Source organism: Dicentrarchus labrax, unplaced genomic scaffold (genome assembly GCF_905237075.1).
Source record: "Dicentrarchus labrax unplaced genomic scaffold, dlabrax2021, whole genome shotgun sequence".
Classification (NCBI taxonomy): Eukaryota; Metazoa; Chordata; class Actinopteri; family Moronidae; genus Dicentrarchus; species Dicentrarchus labrax.
This window is the reverse complement of record NW_026136706.1, coordinates 30,020,522-30,040,103: the sequence shown is the minus strand read 5'-3', so window position 1 is coordinate 30,040,103 and position 19,582 is coordinate 30,020,522. Positions and strand designations below refer to the sequence as shown.

The following is a 19,582-nucleotide window of genomic DNA, read 5'->3' as shown; positions in this document are numbered from 1 at the left end:
CGAACAATGCACCGTGTTTGATAACCTACGTGACGTAAGGCCAAGCACTTCAGCAGCCGCAGCCAGTGTCGGCCTTGCCGGACAAATTGAAGAGACTCCCAGCCCTGCCAGTGTGGTGGTGGACACCACAGATGATGATGATGACATCAGCATTTCCTCTTCGGGTAAATCTAGTAATTTAATGCCAACCGCAAATCATGCATGTCAAGTAGGCTAGCAAACACCGTTGCTATTCAACAGCGTGAGTGACAACGTGTGCTATGTCATTAACTTAATATTGTGTTCAATTTGGCTCTGGAAATAAAAGGGTATTGTTTTTTGACAAAGTGTGTGTGGTTTCGTTTTTTTAAGTACCGGTTCGAGAACCGTTTAAGCACCGGAACCGTTTCAAAAATACCGAGTAGGCACCGCTATCGGATAAAACCCAACCATACCCAACCCTAAATGTGCGTGTGTTCTTTCCATCCCTTAAGGTCTGTGATCTGCTCATTTATATCCTTGTTGTCATGAGTGTTTTGTTTTTTAAAATTAAATAGAACATTATGTTATAAAAAGAAAAGAAAGCAGGGACAGCTATCATCCCAGGGCCGTGTAAGATGTCAATCAAACCATGCACACGTGGGTCAAGTGCAGGTTAACCTGTCTCAGTCTGTGCTACGCAACACACAAAAGGGGAAATTGTAAGTCACCACAAAGCTACAACAGAGACTGGGAAACTACTCACAACTGGCCAGAGGAAGGTGACTATAACATAAGAACTAAATAAGAACTGTGAAACTTCAGCTTCCTGTTCTGCGTACTGAATTTACTTAGTGTGGAGGTTGTGAGAGTTGCATTCAAGTCCTTCACATGCTAAAGGCCTAGCCTGCATAGCATAGTCTGTTGTGTTCTACTGAAACAACCAGAGAGCAATGCTTAGGGATTTTTTGTTACATCAACATTTTTGACTACGTCACATAATTACTAACGTGTTTTTTGAGTCAGCGAGTCCAACAACTTTCATTAAGTAGATGTAGACCAGATCATTGGTGTGTGAAACCGAAAATGCAGTTACATTAAAAGTCACAGAGTCCAACTTAACTGAGAATGAAAAAAAAAGCCACTATGCAAATACAAACAGCCTACCCAGTAAGCTCGTTCCTGCACGAGACTGATCGGGAGAGCAGCCTCCTGTCTTGCTCTTGAAGGAGGTGAAGAGGTGCTGACATAGCTCCTCCGGGATGTCATTCTCCAGGTAAGTGGCCATGAAGAGCTGGAAGCCCTCATAGTCGATGGGCTGCATGGGAGAGGAAAGAGCAAGTAGGTTAACAGACTTACTGAGGCACACTTGTGAATAAAGTTCACATCAACCACAGATGGACAACTCATTTGTTAAGACAACAAAAAAGAGAAAATGTGATGGACTTTCGGTTCAAGTTGCCCTGAAATGAAAGCCTTGATTTGGGGTGACATGCCAGTTTTCTTAAAAGTAACCGCCTCATGATGATATGGTTTGAAGCCATTAAAGTGAAATCACTCTCAATAGATTCTAAAGGCTTTAAAAGGTCAGTACATGTCAAAGTCTGGGAGACCCGTCAACTGACCACCACAGAGTATCTCATTAAGGGTAGCAGGGGCAAGCGGAGGTGCTGGAAGCTGCACCCAGACAAAACCTTAGTAATTGGAGTAAACTGATGGTTTTAAAGACAACAAAACAACGTAAAGAAAGCAATACAGACGGCAAAACATGTCATATTAACACTCCTGAGCTGTAACACTGAATATAGAGATAGAAATGTAATACTCCTTCCATTTACCTCTGGCAAATCCCCCCCATCCCCTCCCCCCAGCTGCCCCTCACACAGCCATGTGGTGGGTGCATGGCAGCATTCAACTCAACGACCCCCATGAACTCTGGCCTTTTTGCCCTGTGGCAGGGTGACAGGCCATCTGTAGCGAATAAGGCGGGGTTATGTTGTGTTAGTGGACAGAATGTGCATGCAGTCTGCTGACACAGACACCACACAGCATGCAGAGCCCTCCGGGCTGAGGCTTACTTGGTTGAGAACGTCTTGCTTCTGTTTAACAGTTGGGAACAATGAGGAGGAGAGGGAGGAAGGAAGAAAAGGTGAAAAGAGCGAGGGAGGAGTGGGTAGAAGAAGAGAAGGGGTTAGGTACTTTGTGTGAGGTAGTATCTCTGATGAGGATGTTAGCACTGGTTGGTCTTCAGCTCTGCAGGGACTGTTTGGTTCTTACTGTGCTGCACTCAGCCAGGCACACGTGGTAGCCTGATAAGCCTGAAGCTATCTGGTTGCACACGTTAACCCTTAATCAAATAAGCACAAATGTGATTCAGTAATATAGACTTTCAATTAAGATTTGCCTGCTTGGCCTCATTTTTTGTGACACACACATATTTCACAGTAGGCTACGTTCACATTGCAAGCCTTTATTGCTCAGATCAGATCTTTTATGTTTTTCTGTTCACATTATTTGTTAAAAGTGGCCCACATCAAGGTGCTAAAGTGACCCGTGACGAACATAGAACTAGAGTGACATAAAAGCCATATGAATTCAGATATGACTGTTCCCACTGAGGTCACATTGCAAAAGAATCAGAACTGTATCTGATTTGTACCACATATGAAAGTGGCCTGAAACTCAATACAGATGCACAAAATACCCATTATTGTCTGAGATGCAGTGGGCTGTCAAAGGTGATTGGGTGGATGCATGGGTCGAACAAACACAGTTACTTTCAACCTGTTTGTGTCCCGTGTGAAACCCATTGACTGTATATAATTAGTGGACAGAGCTTCTGGGTCTGTGAAGTTTCTTACACCTGCATTCTCTCTAATGGCCAGCAAATAGCTTCATTGGCTGCAAAAAAGAAGTCTGATAATATTAAGTCTCATGGAGAATTGACCCAACTTCTCACTTGATTTATGAGTTCAGTAAACAGTTTCCTGATGGGTTTATGGTCTCAATCTCTAGTTTCAGTCATCTCCATACAGCATGATGTTCATTTAGTATATGATGGTCCCATTTAGAGTAAATTAGACCATAAAGTAGGGTACGTGGCGTGGCTACCTTGTGATTGACTGGTCATTCTCAGTGAGTCCGTCCAGCTCAACGCACCAAACTCAGATCAAATTGTCAAACTAGGCAGTGCAATCGTGACATTTTCCTAAACCTAACCTTTGTTGCCTAAACCTAACCCAGTTGTTCCATTAACCATACACATGCTTCCGTATGAGATGCCAAGGGGCATGGCAAAACGGCATTGGTATTTGATAACCTGGGTATTGTCCATGCTGCAGAATTAATAATAGCAGCATGTTGGAGAGAGAATCTGATTTAACAACCAGTCTGTTGCACTTCTGCTAAACAATAAAAAAGCAAACTACCTGAACTTGATTTTGCCAAATCCTCATAACCTATATCCACCCTACATTGGACTTATAACACATCTTATGTCAGTCTAACTGAACTACCAATTTAGCATACACCGAACATTTTGCACACTGAGAGGTGAAGTGAAAAACACTGGTTATCATGGCTCCCGTCAGTGGGTGGGATATATTAGGCAGCAAGTGAACATTTTGTCATCAAAGTTGATGTGTTTGAAGCAGGAGGGCAGCGTGAGGATTTGAGCGACCTTGACAAATTGTGATGGCTAGATGACTGGGTCAGAGTATCTCGAACCTGCAGCTCTTGTGGGGTGTTCCCGGTCTGCAGTGGTCAGTACCTATGAAAAGTGCTCCAAGGAAGTAAAAGAACCGGAGACAGGGTCATTGATGCACGTGGGGAGTGAAGGCTGGCCCGTGTTGTCCGATCCACCAGGGTGCCCAGGTGGTCATAATGTTATGGCTGATCTGTGTATGCTCCCAGAGGAGGCAATCACATTAGGGCTGCAACATTTATTTCTATTACTTATCAATTTGCAATTTTTGATTAAACAATTTTTTCACAGTAACAATCCTTAGACTAAACAGTTTTTAGTCTAAGGATTGTTACGGTGAAAAAATTCCACCAAAACTTCAAAGACCCAAGCAGACATCTTCAAATGTCTTGTTTTGTGCTAAACCCAAAGATATTGTGTTTATAATGATAAATGATTAAGAAAAGTAGCCAATCCTCTCAATTGAGAAGCTAGAACTGCAGAATTTTGGGCAATTTGTCACACTTTTCAATCGAGTATTGGTTACCGGAGGAGTTGTTAATTATATTTCTGTGGATCGACCAATGATTAATGGACTTATTATTTCAGCTCTAGATCATATCACTGCCATCAATGTTTGGCAGTTCTAGGTGCGTTGTGTGTGGTCAAGATTTCCTCTCTGGTTTTAAGCAGAGCTGGTGCTAATAAACTAAGCAAACATAATAAGGCTGTAGTGTGGGCAAACTCCTTTCCTCTCAGGGAACATCTGGTTCACACCAAAATAGGACAAAGAAAAGCTGATCCCTTTTGTACGTCAAGACTTAATGGAAATATGCTCTTTCTGTTCAGCAGGTTTGAAGCTGCTGTAACTGACGCTCCATCACAGAAGAACACACCGTGATGAGGATCCTCCCTCAGGCCAGCAGTGTTGACCTAACCCTGAGAGCTCCCGGAGCCAGCCAGGCATTATTCATATCACTCTCCTCTCCTTATTTGGCCAAACAAACCATGAGGCTTTCATTTGCTGTGCAAGTTCAGACAAATATGCTCATGTGCCATAGAAAACACACACACGTCTGTCCACATAGTACACTACAGGTTATGAAATCATAAAATACAAAAAGCAGTGCTTATAATTTGAAAGATTTCCTTGAAAGTTAGTACACCCAGACGCATCTGTGGAAATTCCTGTCCCCAATGGAAGACACGTTCGCCCCAGAGTCTAAGCAACGATTATCTTCCCCTTGAGCGGGCTCACATTCAAGGCTGCCAATCTGCAGCTATGACACATTTACATGGTTCATTTAATCTTTTACATTTCGGGCCAGGCTGTCAGAATGATTTGATTGACTTACTTTTGACAGTAAAAGGTAGGACTACGGGTCTTTTCAAATCCCTTTTCAAAACGGGCTTCTATGTGAATTTATACAATATGTCTTGTGTATCCTTATGATTTTTTTTTTAATCTTTCTTAATTTCATTTCAGCACATGCTGCTATGTATTGTGTTTTTTTCACCTGTGTGTTATGTTTTTAATCTTTTTAACAGTATCTCTGATTACTGGGGTGTTTATGATTGTATTCTGTCCCCCTTTTAATCTTTTTTTGCTGCAATTTTTGTGTGTGTATGTAAAGCACTTTGTAAACATTGTTTTTAAAAAAGTGCTATACAGATAAAGTTGTTATACTATTATTAGAAGTTGATAATTACATATTGTATATATTGTATGATATGTCGATAACGTAATTATCATGACAGGCCTGTGTTTGATAATAAAATAAGAGATTTCTATGTGACATCATCAATTATGCTACAGCCAAATGACACAGTGATAAATTCATCATGCCTGATGGAGCCTTTAACTGCTGTGAAGTGGGTGTAATGTACAGCCTCTGTCTCGCAGTAGCTCATCAATCAATGAGAATTATGGTGCTACTGTTTGTTTGCTAATCTGTTCAATGAAGAAAACCCTACACTACTGACAGCGAAAAGTGTCAATCATCGTTCTTTCTTTTTATCCATTGTCCTTAATCCGCTTTTTTAAACTCCTCCAGAAAAGGCAGAGCCACGCTTAGGCTAAAAATAAGCTCAATAAAAGCTCTAAGCGGGAAGAAAGAGAGGTCATAGTCTTCTTTTGTCACCAGCTGGCTGAGTAGATTCCACTACAGCTGGCACAATGGGCCGATGAGTCATTAGAGGCGCACGCGCACACAGATGGATGGCAGAAGGAGGGGCATAGTGGTCACGGTGGCGCCAGGTGACTCAGAAAGACCACACTAAGACCACATTAAGTCCGGTTCCTACGGCGCCAAACGTCCAGCCGGGCTGTTAGTCATGTCATCACAAATACTGAGGAAGAGCTTGCAGAGAGGAGGTGATAGTGAAGAGGGAGAGGAGCAAGAGGGGAGGAGTGAAAAAAAGGATGCCATGAGAGGGAAGAAATGTATCACGAGGTGGGAAAAATGATAATAGTCACTGTCATAAAAATGACATGGATGTGCAGGATGGGCAAATCCAATCCAATAATGTGGAGGAGGAATTGGACGAGAAGGCAGACATGTCTGGACTGGACACGGCTGTATGCAAATGTTAATTAATTCTCAAAACACTAGTGTGAAATTGATTATGACAGGGTTAGAGTTTTAGGAATTATGAAACATTGACATTTATGCACCACTTTGTCTGATCTGTAAAATGCATGTAAAAGTATCATGTAACTGGCCTTCATTACCTGTATGATTATCAGTCACGAAACTTGCAATACATAATTTTTTCCTTTATAATATTAAATGCATAATTTTATAAAAATCACATATAGACAAAGAGAAATTCAAGCCTGCAGGCTGATACTGCAGCAGTCTGTAACCTCTGTGGGTATATACAGAGAATGTGCTTTGGACAGAACAAAACAAATTAAATCTGCAGTAGGTAACTTTTATAAAAAAATTACTTTTTTATCATAATTTTGCTGAAACTTTCACTATATCCTGACCGTACTACATGTCGATCAGGTTCCTGATCCTAGGCTCCTCCTAGTGCTCCTAATGGTATTTGCACAAATCTACCGGGCCTGAACGAAAACAACCAATCAGAGCTTGTGGCTTAAAGATAGTTGATTGTTGAGTCTCATTCCAAGCGTAATCAACTATCCTTCTTGACTACTTCATAGTTATTCTTAGTGCCTGCCTCCAGGTTGGATTCCTCCGTAATCAATTAAATGAGATGGTAGAAACACCGCCACTTTTGTCCAAAGGGGCTGCCTGTATTATCAGCAGCAAAATATACTTAAAGTACCAAAAGTGAAAGGCCCATTTAAGAATAATATTTGACATATCCCTAGATTATAATGATTGATGCATTAAACATCCAGTGTGTAGGATTAACATTCCTCCATCCAGGGAGAAACTACAGTGGCTGCAAGAAGTCCAAAATACATGAACACCCCTATCTAGAGCCAGTGTTTGTCCCTTCAGGGCTACTGTAGAAATGGCCATTTCTAAGGTAACAAAAACATAACAGTTCCTATATTCAGGTGATTATACACTAATGAAAACATAGCTATGAATAATATATTCAATTTCTGACAATAGATCCTCCTAAATGTTACACACTGGACCTTTAAGTACAGTTGTTAAATAAATGTACTCTAATTATGTTACAGACAGAGAGAGAGAGATGTGAGTCCAAAACTGAAAAAAACCAAAAAGTCAAAACCCTGTCCATAGTTCAAATGGTGGTATAAAACATTCTGCAACGAGTGCTGCAGCCACTGCAGTCTACAGTCCAGGTGGGAGCTGACCTGCTGACATCAGGCGCCAAAGTTAACACTGAGGGTGTGTCTAATCATTCCGTCACTCGATATCACACTGAATCAGACAAAGTTAACAAGCGCCCCATGACGTCACACCATGTGTTTGTGTGCCCACGGACAGTAGCTGTGGCAGAATGAGACACAATATCGACCAGAATGTGACAAAAAACGATCAAAGTGGGTGAAGGATAGTGGAGTGGGGGATTGTGGCACAGACACACCTGCTCTGGATTGTATTTGGAAAGGACGCCTTCTCCGTGAAACTCCTCCAACACATCCTTCAGCTTCTTTGTGGAGTCTGAGGAGGAAAAGGAGAAAAACAGGACATTGTTATTATATGTACTGTAATGTATTTGCTTTGATACACTTCTGAAAACCTTGCAACCACACAGAGAGCAAAACGGGCTCCATCATGAGTACATTTCCTTAAGCAGTTTTTATAATCATATCTCTGAGTGGAAATGTTCCTGTGGATAAAATGCTTTCTCAAAAACGGAATAAACATGCTGCATCTCATTAACGGTTGCCCTGTTAAATACTAATCTGTACTAGTACGGGAAAGTGCTGCATCAGTTGAGCTGAGCCTGTGAGTCACCCTGTTAGTGAAAAGTAAAAAGGGGACATGTTGTCTTTCTCACTTTTAGATGCTAATCCCATATCCACACACACACACGTCAGAGAGCCCCCGTCCAGAACACTAACCGTAATGACCTCCTCCCACGATCGTCTGTCAGACAATTACAGGGGACAAATGTACACGTGTGCATGAACAGATCGCTTCACTACCACCATCAGCGCACACACTTTATGCATGCACATGCTCCAGACCTGATTTCACCAATCATGTCAGCTCTCATAATCAACTATGGATGACACTTCATTATTTTTAGTGCTCTGCAGCTTTGCAGACTGTAAAGCTTTCCTATTTCCGTCCTGCATTGGCTGTCCACAAAGAAGGCAAACAAAGAGGGAGAGAGGATTGTACGATCTCAGGTAAGATAAGATGAGAAATGCTTGATTAGAGAACAAAAAATGGCCAGTCTCTTGCATTAGCTGCATCCACAATGTGGTAGTGATCCACAAGAACATCACTGTCAAACGCACTTAAGTCACCAGCATTAGAAAAAATATTTATTTACAGTAAACAAATAGTGAATTAATCAATTAAAGCTGCACTAGGTAATTTTTATAAAAATATTTGTAATCATATTTGCTGAAACTTCCACTATATCCTGACAGTAGTACATCAGACAGATAATCTGTGAAAAAAATCAGGTTCCTCCTAGTTCTCCTAATGTTATTTGCAAGAATCCACCAGGCCTGAACAAAAACAACCAATCAGAGCCGAGAAAGATAGTTGATTGTTGAGTCTCACTCCCAGGGAGTCAAATACAGATGTTTTGGGACTCTGGGAATAAGACTGACAATCAATTATTTTCAAGTCACCAACCCAAAGAGTCTTTATATGTTTATGTATAGGTTGTTTTCGTTCAGGCCCAGTGGATTCTTGCCATTAGGAGCACTAGGTGGAGCTAGAGGAACCAGATTTTTTCACAGATTATCAATCTACTGTCGGGATATAGTGAAACTGTGATATTTGTATTAAAATCACCTACTGCAGCTTTAAACGAAAATAAATCAACTCCTACATTGATAATTAATCAACATTTTAAGCAGTTGTATTGTATTATAGGACTGGGCAATATAGCTGAAAGATGTATAAAATGATTAATTTTGAAAATCAATACTTTTTTGATAATTCCTTATGACCTTTTTTTTAATAAAGACCAGACACCTCATTTATAAAACGGACTTAAGATAAATTTTGATCTTTTCTGATCAATTTTGATGTGAAGTAAAACCACATAAGTAGTTCTTTTTTATAATATAATATATAATATATATATATAAGTATAATTTCCATGTCAAAGTTAGGTTTTCTTAACACTGACATGGAAATTGTCTCATCTCTAAGCAGAGTCTAGACTTGGCACAAGTCATTTTCCTGCTGGTTATGAAGGCCTATTGCAGTGTGCAAGCTGGTGGTGAACTTTGCATACCCCCACAAAGTGACCGGAATTATGGGAAACTTGTTATAGGTAAAAGTGGGGGTGCAAGATTATGGCAACTCTTCTACTATAAAGCTCAGTTTATATATTATTTATATCATATGTAAAGATAGTCAATGTGGGGGTCAGGACCCCCCTAAGGGTCACAAGGCCTTTTGTTTTTAAGGGTTGAAAGAAAACATAAGAAATATCCTACACAGTAGACCTATATAAGAATATAATATGCTAAATCCATAAAATATGTCAGTCAGTTTACTCAATAATAGAAAAGGGCTCCCTTAAGGAAAAAGGTTGGGAACCACTGCCTTACAGCATACTGCTGTTAAAAAGTACGATTAGATAATAATTGGCCTGATCAACCACCGTCAGTAATCAATAAACACTCATTATTAAACCATTCGTCAAACTAATAACTGGCAGCAGTCGATGTCAGAGAAATTTATCATATTTTAGTGTTTTGTCACCGCTACAGTAACACTAAAGTATGATAAATTTATATATACACAGCAGTTTGAAAAGTTCCCTGCACTCTCTGGGGAAAATATTACACCAAACTCACCTGTTATTATGTCACAAGAAATGTGTCATATTAAAAATGTCTTAAGTGTGTAAAAACACAGAATTCAAGAAACACAAGCTGAAGAGTGTCATATGTCTGCAGTCTTCCTGTCAATTCAGCATTAATGTATAACTGTATTCCCTACAAACTTTAGATTTTGTCCCCTTAACTCGTTCAGCATCTGTTGCACTGAGTGGGAGAAGAGCGTGGTAACCACATCTATGCATCTGGGTGTGTGTGTGTGTGTGTGTGTCTTTTGGTCCATGGCTATTCCTGACTCATTGGTGCAAGCATTATATAAGGGGAAAACGCTAAGGCAGGTGCTCTCAATTTTAAGTTAACCTGAGATTTATAGATCACAGATGTGTAAGTTACAAATTGACAACTTTTGTATGAAGAACATCTTTATAAATGATTATAAATGTATGAAGGCACAGAGGTAACCATTTTAATGTTAATGTTTTGTCATACAGTATTGTTGCTGAGTACCTCTCCACCGTGGACTGTCTGTGGATTGTTTCTTGAGGTATTACAGATCATTTGTTTCTTTGTCTCTGAGTCACAATTTTTGTTTTGGTGAAGGTGTGGCTGAGGGTTGAGGACTCTTAAAACCTGGAACCAGCTCATTGGGCCAATCCATGTGCTGCCATGCCATCGGGGGGATTTGGGTTAAGTTAGTTTTGCTTTGTATTTAGTTGTTGTTGGCGTCCATTTTGTTTGCCCCTTGTGTATTCCCTCATGTGTCACTGTATCAGTCCCGAATATACTTTTCCCCATAAGCTTGAGTTGTGAACAACAAGGCAGTTTCTGTAATTAAAATGATTACACCGCAACACAAAACTCCACTGATAATAACTGTTACTGCAACCAGGAACGTCTTACTTAAACAGTCCCAATTGGGAGTATTGTTTTTATTTTTTTGCATTTATAATAAAAACTCTAGTAGTTTGGTGAGGTATGGCTCAACATTTTAGGACTGCTATGATTGATCAAATGTGCAAGGTCACACAGAATTCTGAGGGATTGGTTGAATTTGCATTAAATGTTGCAATCACAGTGTCCTGGAGGGACTGATTAAGAGGCTGCAACATAATTTTCACTATCGATAGATCTTTGATAATTTCTCTGATTGGTCATTTAGTCTATAACGTGTCAGAAAACAGTGAAAAATCATCACATAAGTGACATTTTGTCTGACAGACAGAACAGTAGTAAACAGCAGAAGGTTTCAGTTCTCAGTTTTATTGCTTTTTGTTTTGTTTTTTAAAGCAGTAAATCCTTACAGTTGAAACACTGCAACCAGAGGCTGTCTGGCATCTCCGCATTGTAAATAACTTAAATGATTCAGCAATTATCTAAATTGTTGTTGATGAATTTCAGTTTTTCGACTAATCAATTAATCAACATATTGCTTCAGCTCTGACTGATTGTATTAGGCCTGCAACTAATGAGCATTTTCATTATCAATTAATCTGCTGATTATTTTCTCAATTCGTTGATTAATCGTTTTGTCTATAAGATGTCGGGGAAAAAAGTGACAAATGCCCATCACAACTTCCTACAGCCCAATTAGTTTTGTCCGACCAACAATCTGTAACACAGAGACATTTAGTTTACTATCATATAACACAAAGAAAACCATCAAATGACATTTGAGAAGCCAGGACCGGTAAATGACTCAAATGATTCATCAATTACCAGAATGGTTGCAATTGATTGATGAACTAATTGTTTCAGTTCTATTTGATTATATGGCTTATTAATGACACTAGCCCTTTAGCCTGATGGTGCTGCTCCCTCACATACACCTATCTCAAGAGGAAAACACAGCTAGTGCCCTTCATTATGTCCTTGATTGATTGGCTGCTGATACACAAGCCTCCCTGTCTTTCCACTCCTCTCCGGCAGTAAAAATGAGACCTTCCCAGCCTGCAGGGGCCTTCCCAGTGTGCACATTTGTCATGTTTCCATTATACTCCTCTATCTCTACTGCGAGCTGCCTCATAAACTAAAAAGCCTTGCTAGATCACAGCAACAGCAACAGGACTGGGCCGAGGATTAGCCTAGATTATTTCCTCCTGTGCAGGGTCTTATGGAGGAGACCCACTGTAAGCAAACAAATCACATAACTGACCTCCGCCACAGTCATGCACTGCAGGCAAACACTAAACTTCCTGTCCCTCCACTATAGGTCACTTTTTCACGTAATCACTACAGAGTTTCCAGACAAATAAAGTAAAACTTTTCAACGCAAATGAATTGTTATTAAAAGTTAGTGTTGCCCATTGTGGCTGTTTGGGAAAAAAGCACACTACTTCAAGTGCAGTTCTCACCAACCATTAAGTACCAGTCGGTGTCGTCCGCCCTCAGGGAACAGCACAATGATGCAAACTAGAAGCTGCACTAGAAAACATATTTGGACAAGCAACAAAGGTGAGATCTATGCTTTAGCAGAAGTGTTTTCAAACAGTGTTTTTTGGATTTATCCGCATCGTAGATGAGACCGTCCCTAACAGGGCTAAGGCCACCCCAGGCAATGGAAGATGAAATACTGGATATTTGGTCTAGTCTAAGGCTAAAGAGACAACTGTCAGGCCATGAAAACACAACATGATGCAACCCACTGCAGGTTAAGAGGTCAGAAGTAGTTCTTAGATTCCCCTGTGCTCATTGAAAATCTGATTTTAAGAGGTGAGGCCTACCAGCAGGATTTGTGACATCATAAATAGTTTGAAAGTCAACCCTGGTCCAGTATCAACTTGTACAGTGTGATGTAGAAACTTGAAGCCACCAGTGCACATCCACTGAGAATGGACTTTACAGTGAAGTAGGAGACATCTTGTGCAGGAAAACTTTAGAAATATCTTTGAATATTTGAATATTCAAAGATTGTGGAAGTTTTAATGAGGTAGAAGGAGGAGATTACTGTTTAAGGATTTTAAATGGGAAATTAGACTTTTGTTTGTGGAAAAAACATATTATATTATATAACATATTATTATTGTTCCAAGCTGACTATTTGTGTATGTTTTTATGTCATTCTTACAGCTGATACCATCAAATTATACCACTGGACATGAAGAAATACTCAGGCAACTGACACCAAGCCACTGGCAACCAAATCAAGCAACACACAGACACAGCCAGGAAGAAAAAGACAGGGGATGAGCTCTTCACTATTGTTTTTAATTGCAGTTATTAACTATTAACTAAAGGTAGCCTCCCTCCTGCACATACACAGCACTTACAACTGCTTACTGTATCTTTGTAGAGAATATTCTGTCAATGACCTTCCAGTCAATCAGTGCATCTGACACAATGACCTGTTATGGCTTTACTTCATGTGGGTCTATAAAACAATGATTTATGCGTGATTGTGTAATTCCTCAACAGAATAGCTTGCGTGAGAGAGTCATTCTCTATTCATCAGCCGTAATGACAGGCACAATCCACCAGCAACCAGAATACAGATGCTCTTTTGACTAACAAATGTGGTTGCTAGTGAGGGGAGAGATAGCCACAAGGCTCATCCAGCAGGCTAATAAGTGGCATTCTGGAAAAAACATGGAGAGTAATGTGACACCAATCATCCCGGCTGAGGTCCTGGTCCAGTATTTGTTTTCCTGTTGATTTTAGAATTCTTTCATAACTGAGTCCCAGGAGTGAACAAATGTCACTAGTAGATGGTCACTGGTACAGAAACTGAACACATACAGAAAATAATAGTTGAGTGATTGGAAGTAACTTTAGTTACCAAAACAACTGGGTTACAAGGTGAAAACTAAAAAGAGCCAGTAAAAGAAAAATGATAATGTTAAATATACATTTTAAGGGCAAACAAAACAATGCTTGCTTATGTAGAGCTTTATATATCTTAGTAGTGACATGTGTGGCTTGTGTATGGAAGCCCAGAGAGGCAAATGAGAAAAACATTCTGATCAATTTTCTGGTACAAATGTAAGTTCCTTTAATTTTTTTTTGTTTTGGCCACAAAATGCTGAAGCATGTCACTACCCCAGTACCCACGTGTTTTCTTCCAGGTGAATTCTCTCTGCACTTGCAGGTACATACAAATATTAGCCATAACGCATATTATTCAGCCCCAGACCAACAGACTGCTCTGCACTATGTGTTCTGACACCTTTCTATCAGAACCAGCATTAACTGTTTCAGCAGTTTGAGCTACAGTAGCTCGTCTGTTGGATCGGACCACACGGGCCAGCCTTCACTCCCCACATGCATCAATTAGCCTTGGCCGCCCATGACCCTGTCTCCGGTTCTTTTCCTTCCTTGGAGCACTTTTGATAGGTACTGACTGCAGAGCGGGAACACCCCACAAGAGCTGCAGGTTGGAGATGCTCATTTTTCCTGCTTCTAACACATCAACTTTGAGGACAAAATGTTCCCTTGCTGCCTAATATATCCCACCCACTGACAGGAGCCATGATAACCAGATAATCAGTGTTATTCACTTCACCTGTCAGTGCTCATAATGTTATGGCTGATCAGTGTAGATTGTGTCTTTCTTTTGGCCTATTTAGAACACGGGGTAGTAGTGCACCTCTGCCTCTTGTGGCCAAAATGAGTATTACAACAACATCAACAAATAAGAAAAACGCCCTTTTCCCCACTTTTGCACTTGTCAAAACATTTTTGTCAATTATTTTGAAAAATAACTTGTTTCACTTGTTCTTAAGTCATAAGAAGAGAAAACTATTTATATCAGTATAGAAAATGGATCACCAGAAACTTTTTTTCTCACTTGCCTCACATGGCTTCCGTACTTGTGGGACTGCATACCACTTTCAAATCCATTGATGTACTCTTTTGAATTTGGTTTGCATAAAGCCTTTAACACGCTATAACACGAATACCACAATATTTAGTTTAACAAACAAAGATTATCAGTAGCATCAGCTACACCCACCCACCCATACACACACACACGCACACACACACACACACACACACACACACACACACACACACACACACACACACACACACTGTATAAGACAGACAGACAGACAGACAGATACACACACACAAACAGAAATTCATCATCCAGCCACGATCTCCCACAATCTCCAACACACACACACACAAGAACAAAAACAAATGTGGAACCCCCAGATTCAGACACGTGGGTACTCACACTCGCTGTATTGTTGCAGCTGGCCGAACTCAGCTGGGCTCAGACATACCCAGCTCCCGTCTCCCATACTGCCTGAAGCCAGGGCCGGGGCTGTGTGTCTGAGAGTGCGTCGGTCCACGAGTGCCGCCAGGGGGGTTGATGGTTATCCTTGGGTCAGGTTGTGTAATAAGACTGAGGCAAAGAGGTTTTGGGATGTCATCTCTGCCTCTTTACAATAAGCACCTTGCTAGCACACGGGAGGTGAAAAGTTGATATATCTGAGGCCACGTGAGCACTGGAGGAGGCAGAGAACTGGTGACAATGTTCAATTGAGTGTTCAGCTGAATATTGCTGAGGTGCTCCAGATGTTGAATTTGTCACAAAACAAAAGGATATATGGTCTCAGTAACTAACTAGTCCTAATGACTCGGAGATGGCACAAGGATTCTCAGCAGGTCTGCAACAGCAAACACCTTCTCTGACCTGGAGAGAGAGAGCGAGAGAGAAGCAAACACGTAAATTAACGTGCCATCATCGTCATTCTCTGGACTGTATATAAAATATAAAATGTATGAAACGCTTTCTATCAGTAGTACAGAAAAATCTGTAACATCTCAAAGTCATTTTACAGATAGAAGGAGGGTGGTTGAAGGGGAAGAGGGACAGAGGCAGTGAAGATGACGGCACAATATGAACAAAAAGAGATTTACAGCAGAAAGTGGCAGCAGGCGAGGAGTGATGGAGCATCTGCACACTGAGGAGTGTAGTTTAATCACTGGCCTGAATTTATAGTTTTTAATCTAGTGCACTGTAGTTATATTGTTGTTCAATTGCTACAGCGGATAGAGACTGAAACAACACTGATACAAATTAAGTAGAAAATACTATATATTTACAGCAGTTTAATTCAAACACTGTCTCTTTTTATTTCAGAAAATGTCAATTCTTATAGTAAACAAGATTTTAAATTAATTTATCCACCGAGCCTGCTTCTGTATATAAGAAATGTTTTCTGTGTAGACGCAACAAAGGCATGCTCTAACAACACAGTCTCACTCCCAACTCATCAAATACTGCCGCTTGGTCAGTGGCCCTCCGCTTCAAATATATGACGCTGCAGTATTTGGCGGCCTGGGAGGGACACTGGGTCGTAAATTTGATGGCAGCATGTCTTTTTCATGACAGAGATTTTGATGAATCAGGAAGAATGGCACAGGTATAACTAATGATGTTATCTACTGCTGCACACCAGTTTGCTATGTCAGGTTCTGGGCCCTGGCTTGCTTTGTGTATGCTGGCTCACTGGGACACTTCAATATATATAAGTTGTACCTCTTCTGATGAGTCTAAATGTTTCTCTATAAAAAGAAACCTCAGGGGCCGTTCAAATGCTGTGTCTTTTGTGCTTGCAAATTCATTATTTTGTCATGATGCGCTTTACCTTTTCCAAACAAGGACATAACAACATTTGGTTAAGCCAAACTAAAGATGGAGGAGTAGAAACGTAGCCATAGAAACGTAGATATCTCATTGGCCGCTGCTGTATGCCACCACTATACGTCTGTGCGATCGCCATATTGGGGAGGTCAAGATCCACTAGTTAGCAATACTGAGAGATGCAGACTGCACTACAGTATCGACTGTAACTCGCTTAATTCTGAACCAGTTTTCATTAAATTTGGTTTGTTGTGAACACGATAAAGTGAAGGTGATACTGGTTGCTTGTAGGAATGAATCCAGTCATTAGGGGTGGATCTAATCAGCTCTATGCCAAAAAAACACAATATCTATGTTTCTATATCTGTGGAGCAGCAGATTATACTCTTCCAGTACCCGGAGCTGTACGACCTGCTGTTGTTTTTACGTTACTAACTAGTTGTGCTAGCTAATGTTAGCTCATTTACTTTGTGTGTGGGGGATTCACGGTGCTGGAAATCCATTTATGTTTGTTTGCCTTAGTTTAGTCAGTGAGGCTTACTGCTAAATTACCAGAACTTTTTTTTGCATCATCGTGATGCAGCCTGCAGGTTTTGGTTGCTTAGTAATGACAGGAGCGACAGTAGCGCAACCTCCCAAGGGCCTTGGATGAAAGGATGAAAACAGCACAGCTGGCATTTCTCTTTTGGTTTTCCACCCGTGTTTAGACGCAACATGTCAACAGCCACTTATACATTCAATTGAGAAAGACTGATGAACATATCAAGCCACAGCAGTGGCTAGTGGATTAGAGACTCTTCTGAAATGAACAGGTTTCTGTGTAGTGTAAAGAAATATGGATAATGTGACCTACAGTATGATGGCTCCAGAAAGGATCCTTGCTTGTGCATTCTGTGTAAGTTGTAGATCAGGAGAGTACACATAGTTCCAAGAGAGAAAAGATAAAAGCAAACAGACCAAGGGAATTCTAGCCACTGCTTTAAATTTAATGCACTTCTGAAAGTACCCAGAATGTCTGTGTTTTTGGAATTTCTGTAGTACCTAAAAAATAACTAATACATAAAACTGCTTTTGTTGATTATAAGTTAATTATAATACTGAGTGAAAGTATTAAAATTAGGAATGTCTGATAATATCGGCCGATATTCACAAAAAAATGTAATATCAGGAATTATCGGTATCGGGTTTTTATAACCGATGTTTGTTCTGTAGGCTTCAGCATTTCCGAGCCTGCATGAACGCAGCATGGGACGTTTACTGGCGCGCGCTAGATGACGTATAACAACAACAACAACTACTAGACTGGTTGGTTGCTAACCGTGGCTAACAAGCAAACAATTTAAAGCTGAATGATTTTAATATTAACACAAAATAAGTGCAATGTACCTTAAATATCTGACCCTGCTATGAGCTGTTCCTTAACCAAACTAACAATTGGCTTAGAATTTACATTAGCACTCCTTCAGGTGCATAATACAATTAAACACATTAACCAAAGCTAGCACGTAGCTAGCGATTAGCATTAGAGCTCTTTTCAGTATTAATACAATGAAAGTTGAAGTTGTTCTCTTATTTTGCACAGACAGTGTTTACATTTAGAAAGCCATGTTGCATTTATGTATGCATCCAGTGGGGCATCACAATAAAATGAGGCATAATGTGTTAATTCCACAATAGGAGATATGTTATGTTGTTACCAGTTGTTAACAGTTTTGGTGTAAAAAGCCTGCATATATCAGTATCGGGTGATATCGGTATCTGAAATTGAGAGTTGGACAATATCGGAATATTGGATATCGGTAGAAAAGCCAATATCGAGCATCCCTAAATCCCCCTTCTGAAACTATGAGACACTTCACCTAACCTTGAACTATACTGAAAAGACACAGTTGGTCTATTTTTAAATACTGCCATAGCTCTCAGTACTTCCCCTGAGAACAGATCAGTATCATTTGATTGTGGTCAGACTCAATGAAAACAGTTTGCATAGAAAAAGGTTGTATAGACAAACACACCAGACTGAGATGAACTGTTGTCACGAAACAAATCTCTATGGAATACAGTCTCTGTAACATCTGCCTGTTAAAGGATATTCTTATTCTAAAATTACATGATAATCAAACCCACACTGTTTTAAGCTTTGTGACTTCCCTACCATGTCTGTGGCTGTGCTACAGTCGGTGTCAGTTGAACATTGTTATAGCAACCCCTACTGGCAGACTTCCACAACAGTTTAACTGACGATGGCTGTATCCGAAACCGCCTACATTCAACTGACAAACGCACTTCTTCCCATAGTAGTATGCAGAATGAAACTGTTCAGTCAATGTATTTTGCAGTATGCTTGTAACAGTTTTGGTCCGTGTTTCTTGGCTGAGCTTGAAGAAAGCGGAAAAAGACGTCAGTCATAAACTCACCGCCACGCTGGCACTGGAGTTTCCACAATCCTCTTTGTTTATTACTAACACCTGAACCTTATCAAGCCCGGTACAGCTATTTTATCATACATAACAAAACTGAGGCCACACGTGATCCAAACGTTACGCTTGAGTTGAGAGGCTAAAGAAAAACAGAAGCTCAGCGATGGACATCCATCCATAGCCGGTACACTGCTCAACTAAGTATCTTAAAGGCACATTTCACAATTTTGCCTGTTACATGCTAGATGGGCTTAGCTGGTTTCTGGTTTTGGAAAGCAATTTCATGTTTCATAAGGTGACAGACTGCCAGAGCGGGTAGTGAATAGTAAACTTTATTCACCTTTTGACTTGACTTTACTACCAGCTGTACGGAGTAAAGGGTTTCAACTTCTCTCTAAAACTCTTTGTTTATTCTTGATACAACTATTTTTTTTCCACAACCCAAACTTAAGTTGAAACCAATCCATTTAACCCTTTTGTCATTTAACATTTAACTCTTGTTACTGTAATAA

General features: G+C 40.3%; 1 protein-coding gene across 1 annotated transcript in view; it reads right to left on the bottom strand.

Annotated features, from left to right (window-relative positions):
- Positions 1-19,582, bottom strand: part of LOC127365856 (diacylglycerol kinase beta) — a 102,954-nt gene that overhangs the window by 82,481 nt on the left and 891 nt on the right. The window contains exons 2-5 of the mRNA XM_051404393.1: positions 15,235-15,696; positions 7,673-7,749; positions 2,037-2,057; positions 1,126-1,276 (exon numbers count right to left, since the gene is read on the bottom strand). Coding sequence (XP_051260353.1) covers positions 1,126-1,276; positions 2,037-2,057; positions 7,673-7,749; positions 15,235-15,301 — 316 coding nt within the window. The 5' untranslated portion in view covers positions 15,302-15,696. The remainder of the gene's footprint in view (positions 1-1,125; positions 1,277-2,036; positions 2,058-7,672; positions 7,750-15,234; positions 15,697-19,582) is intronic.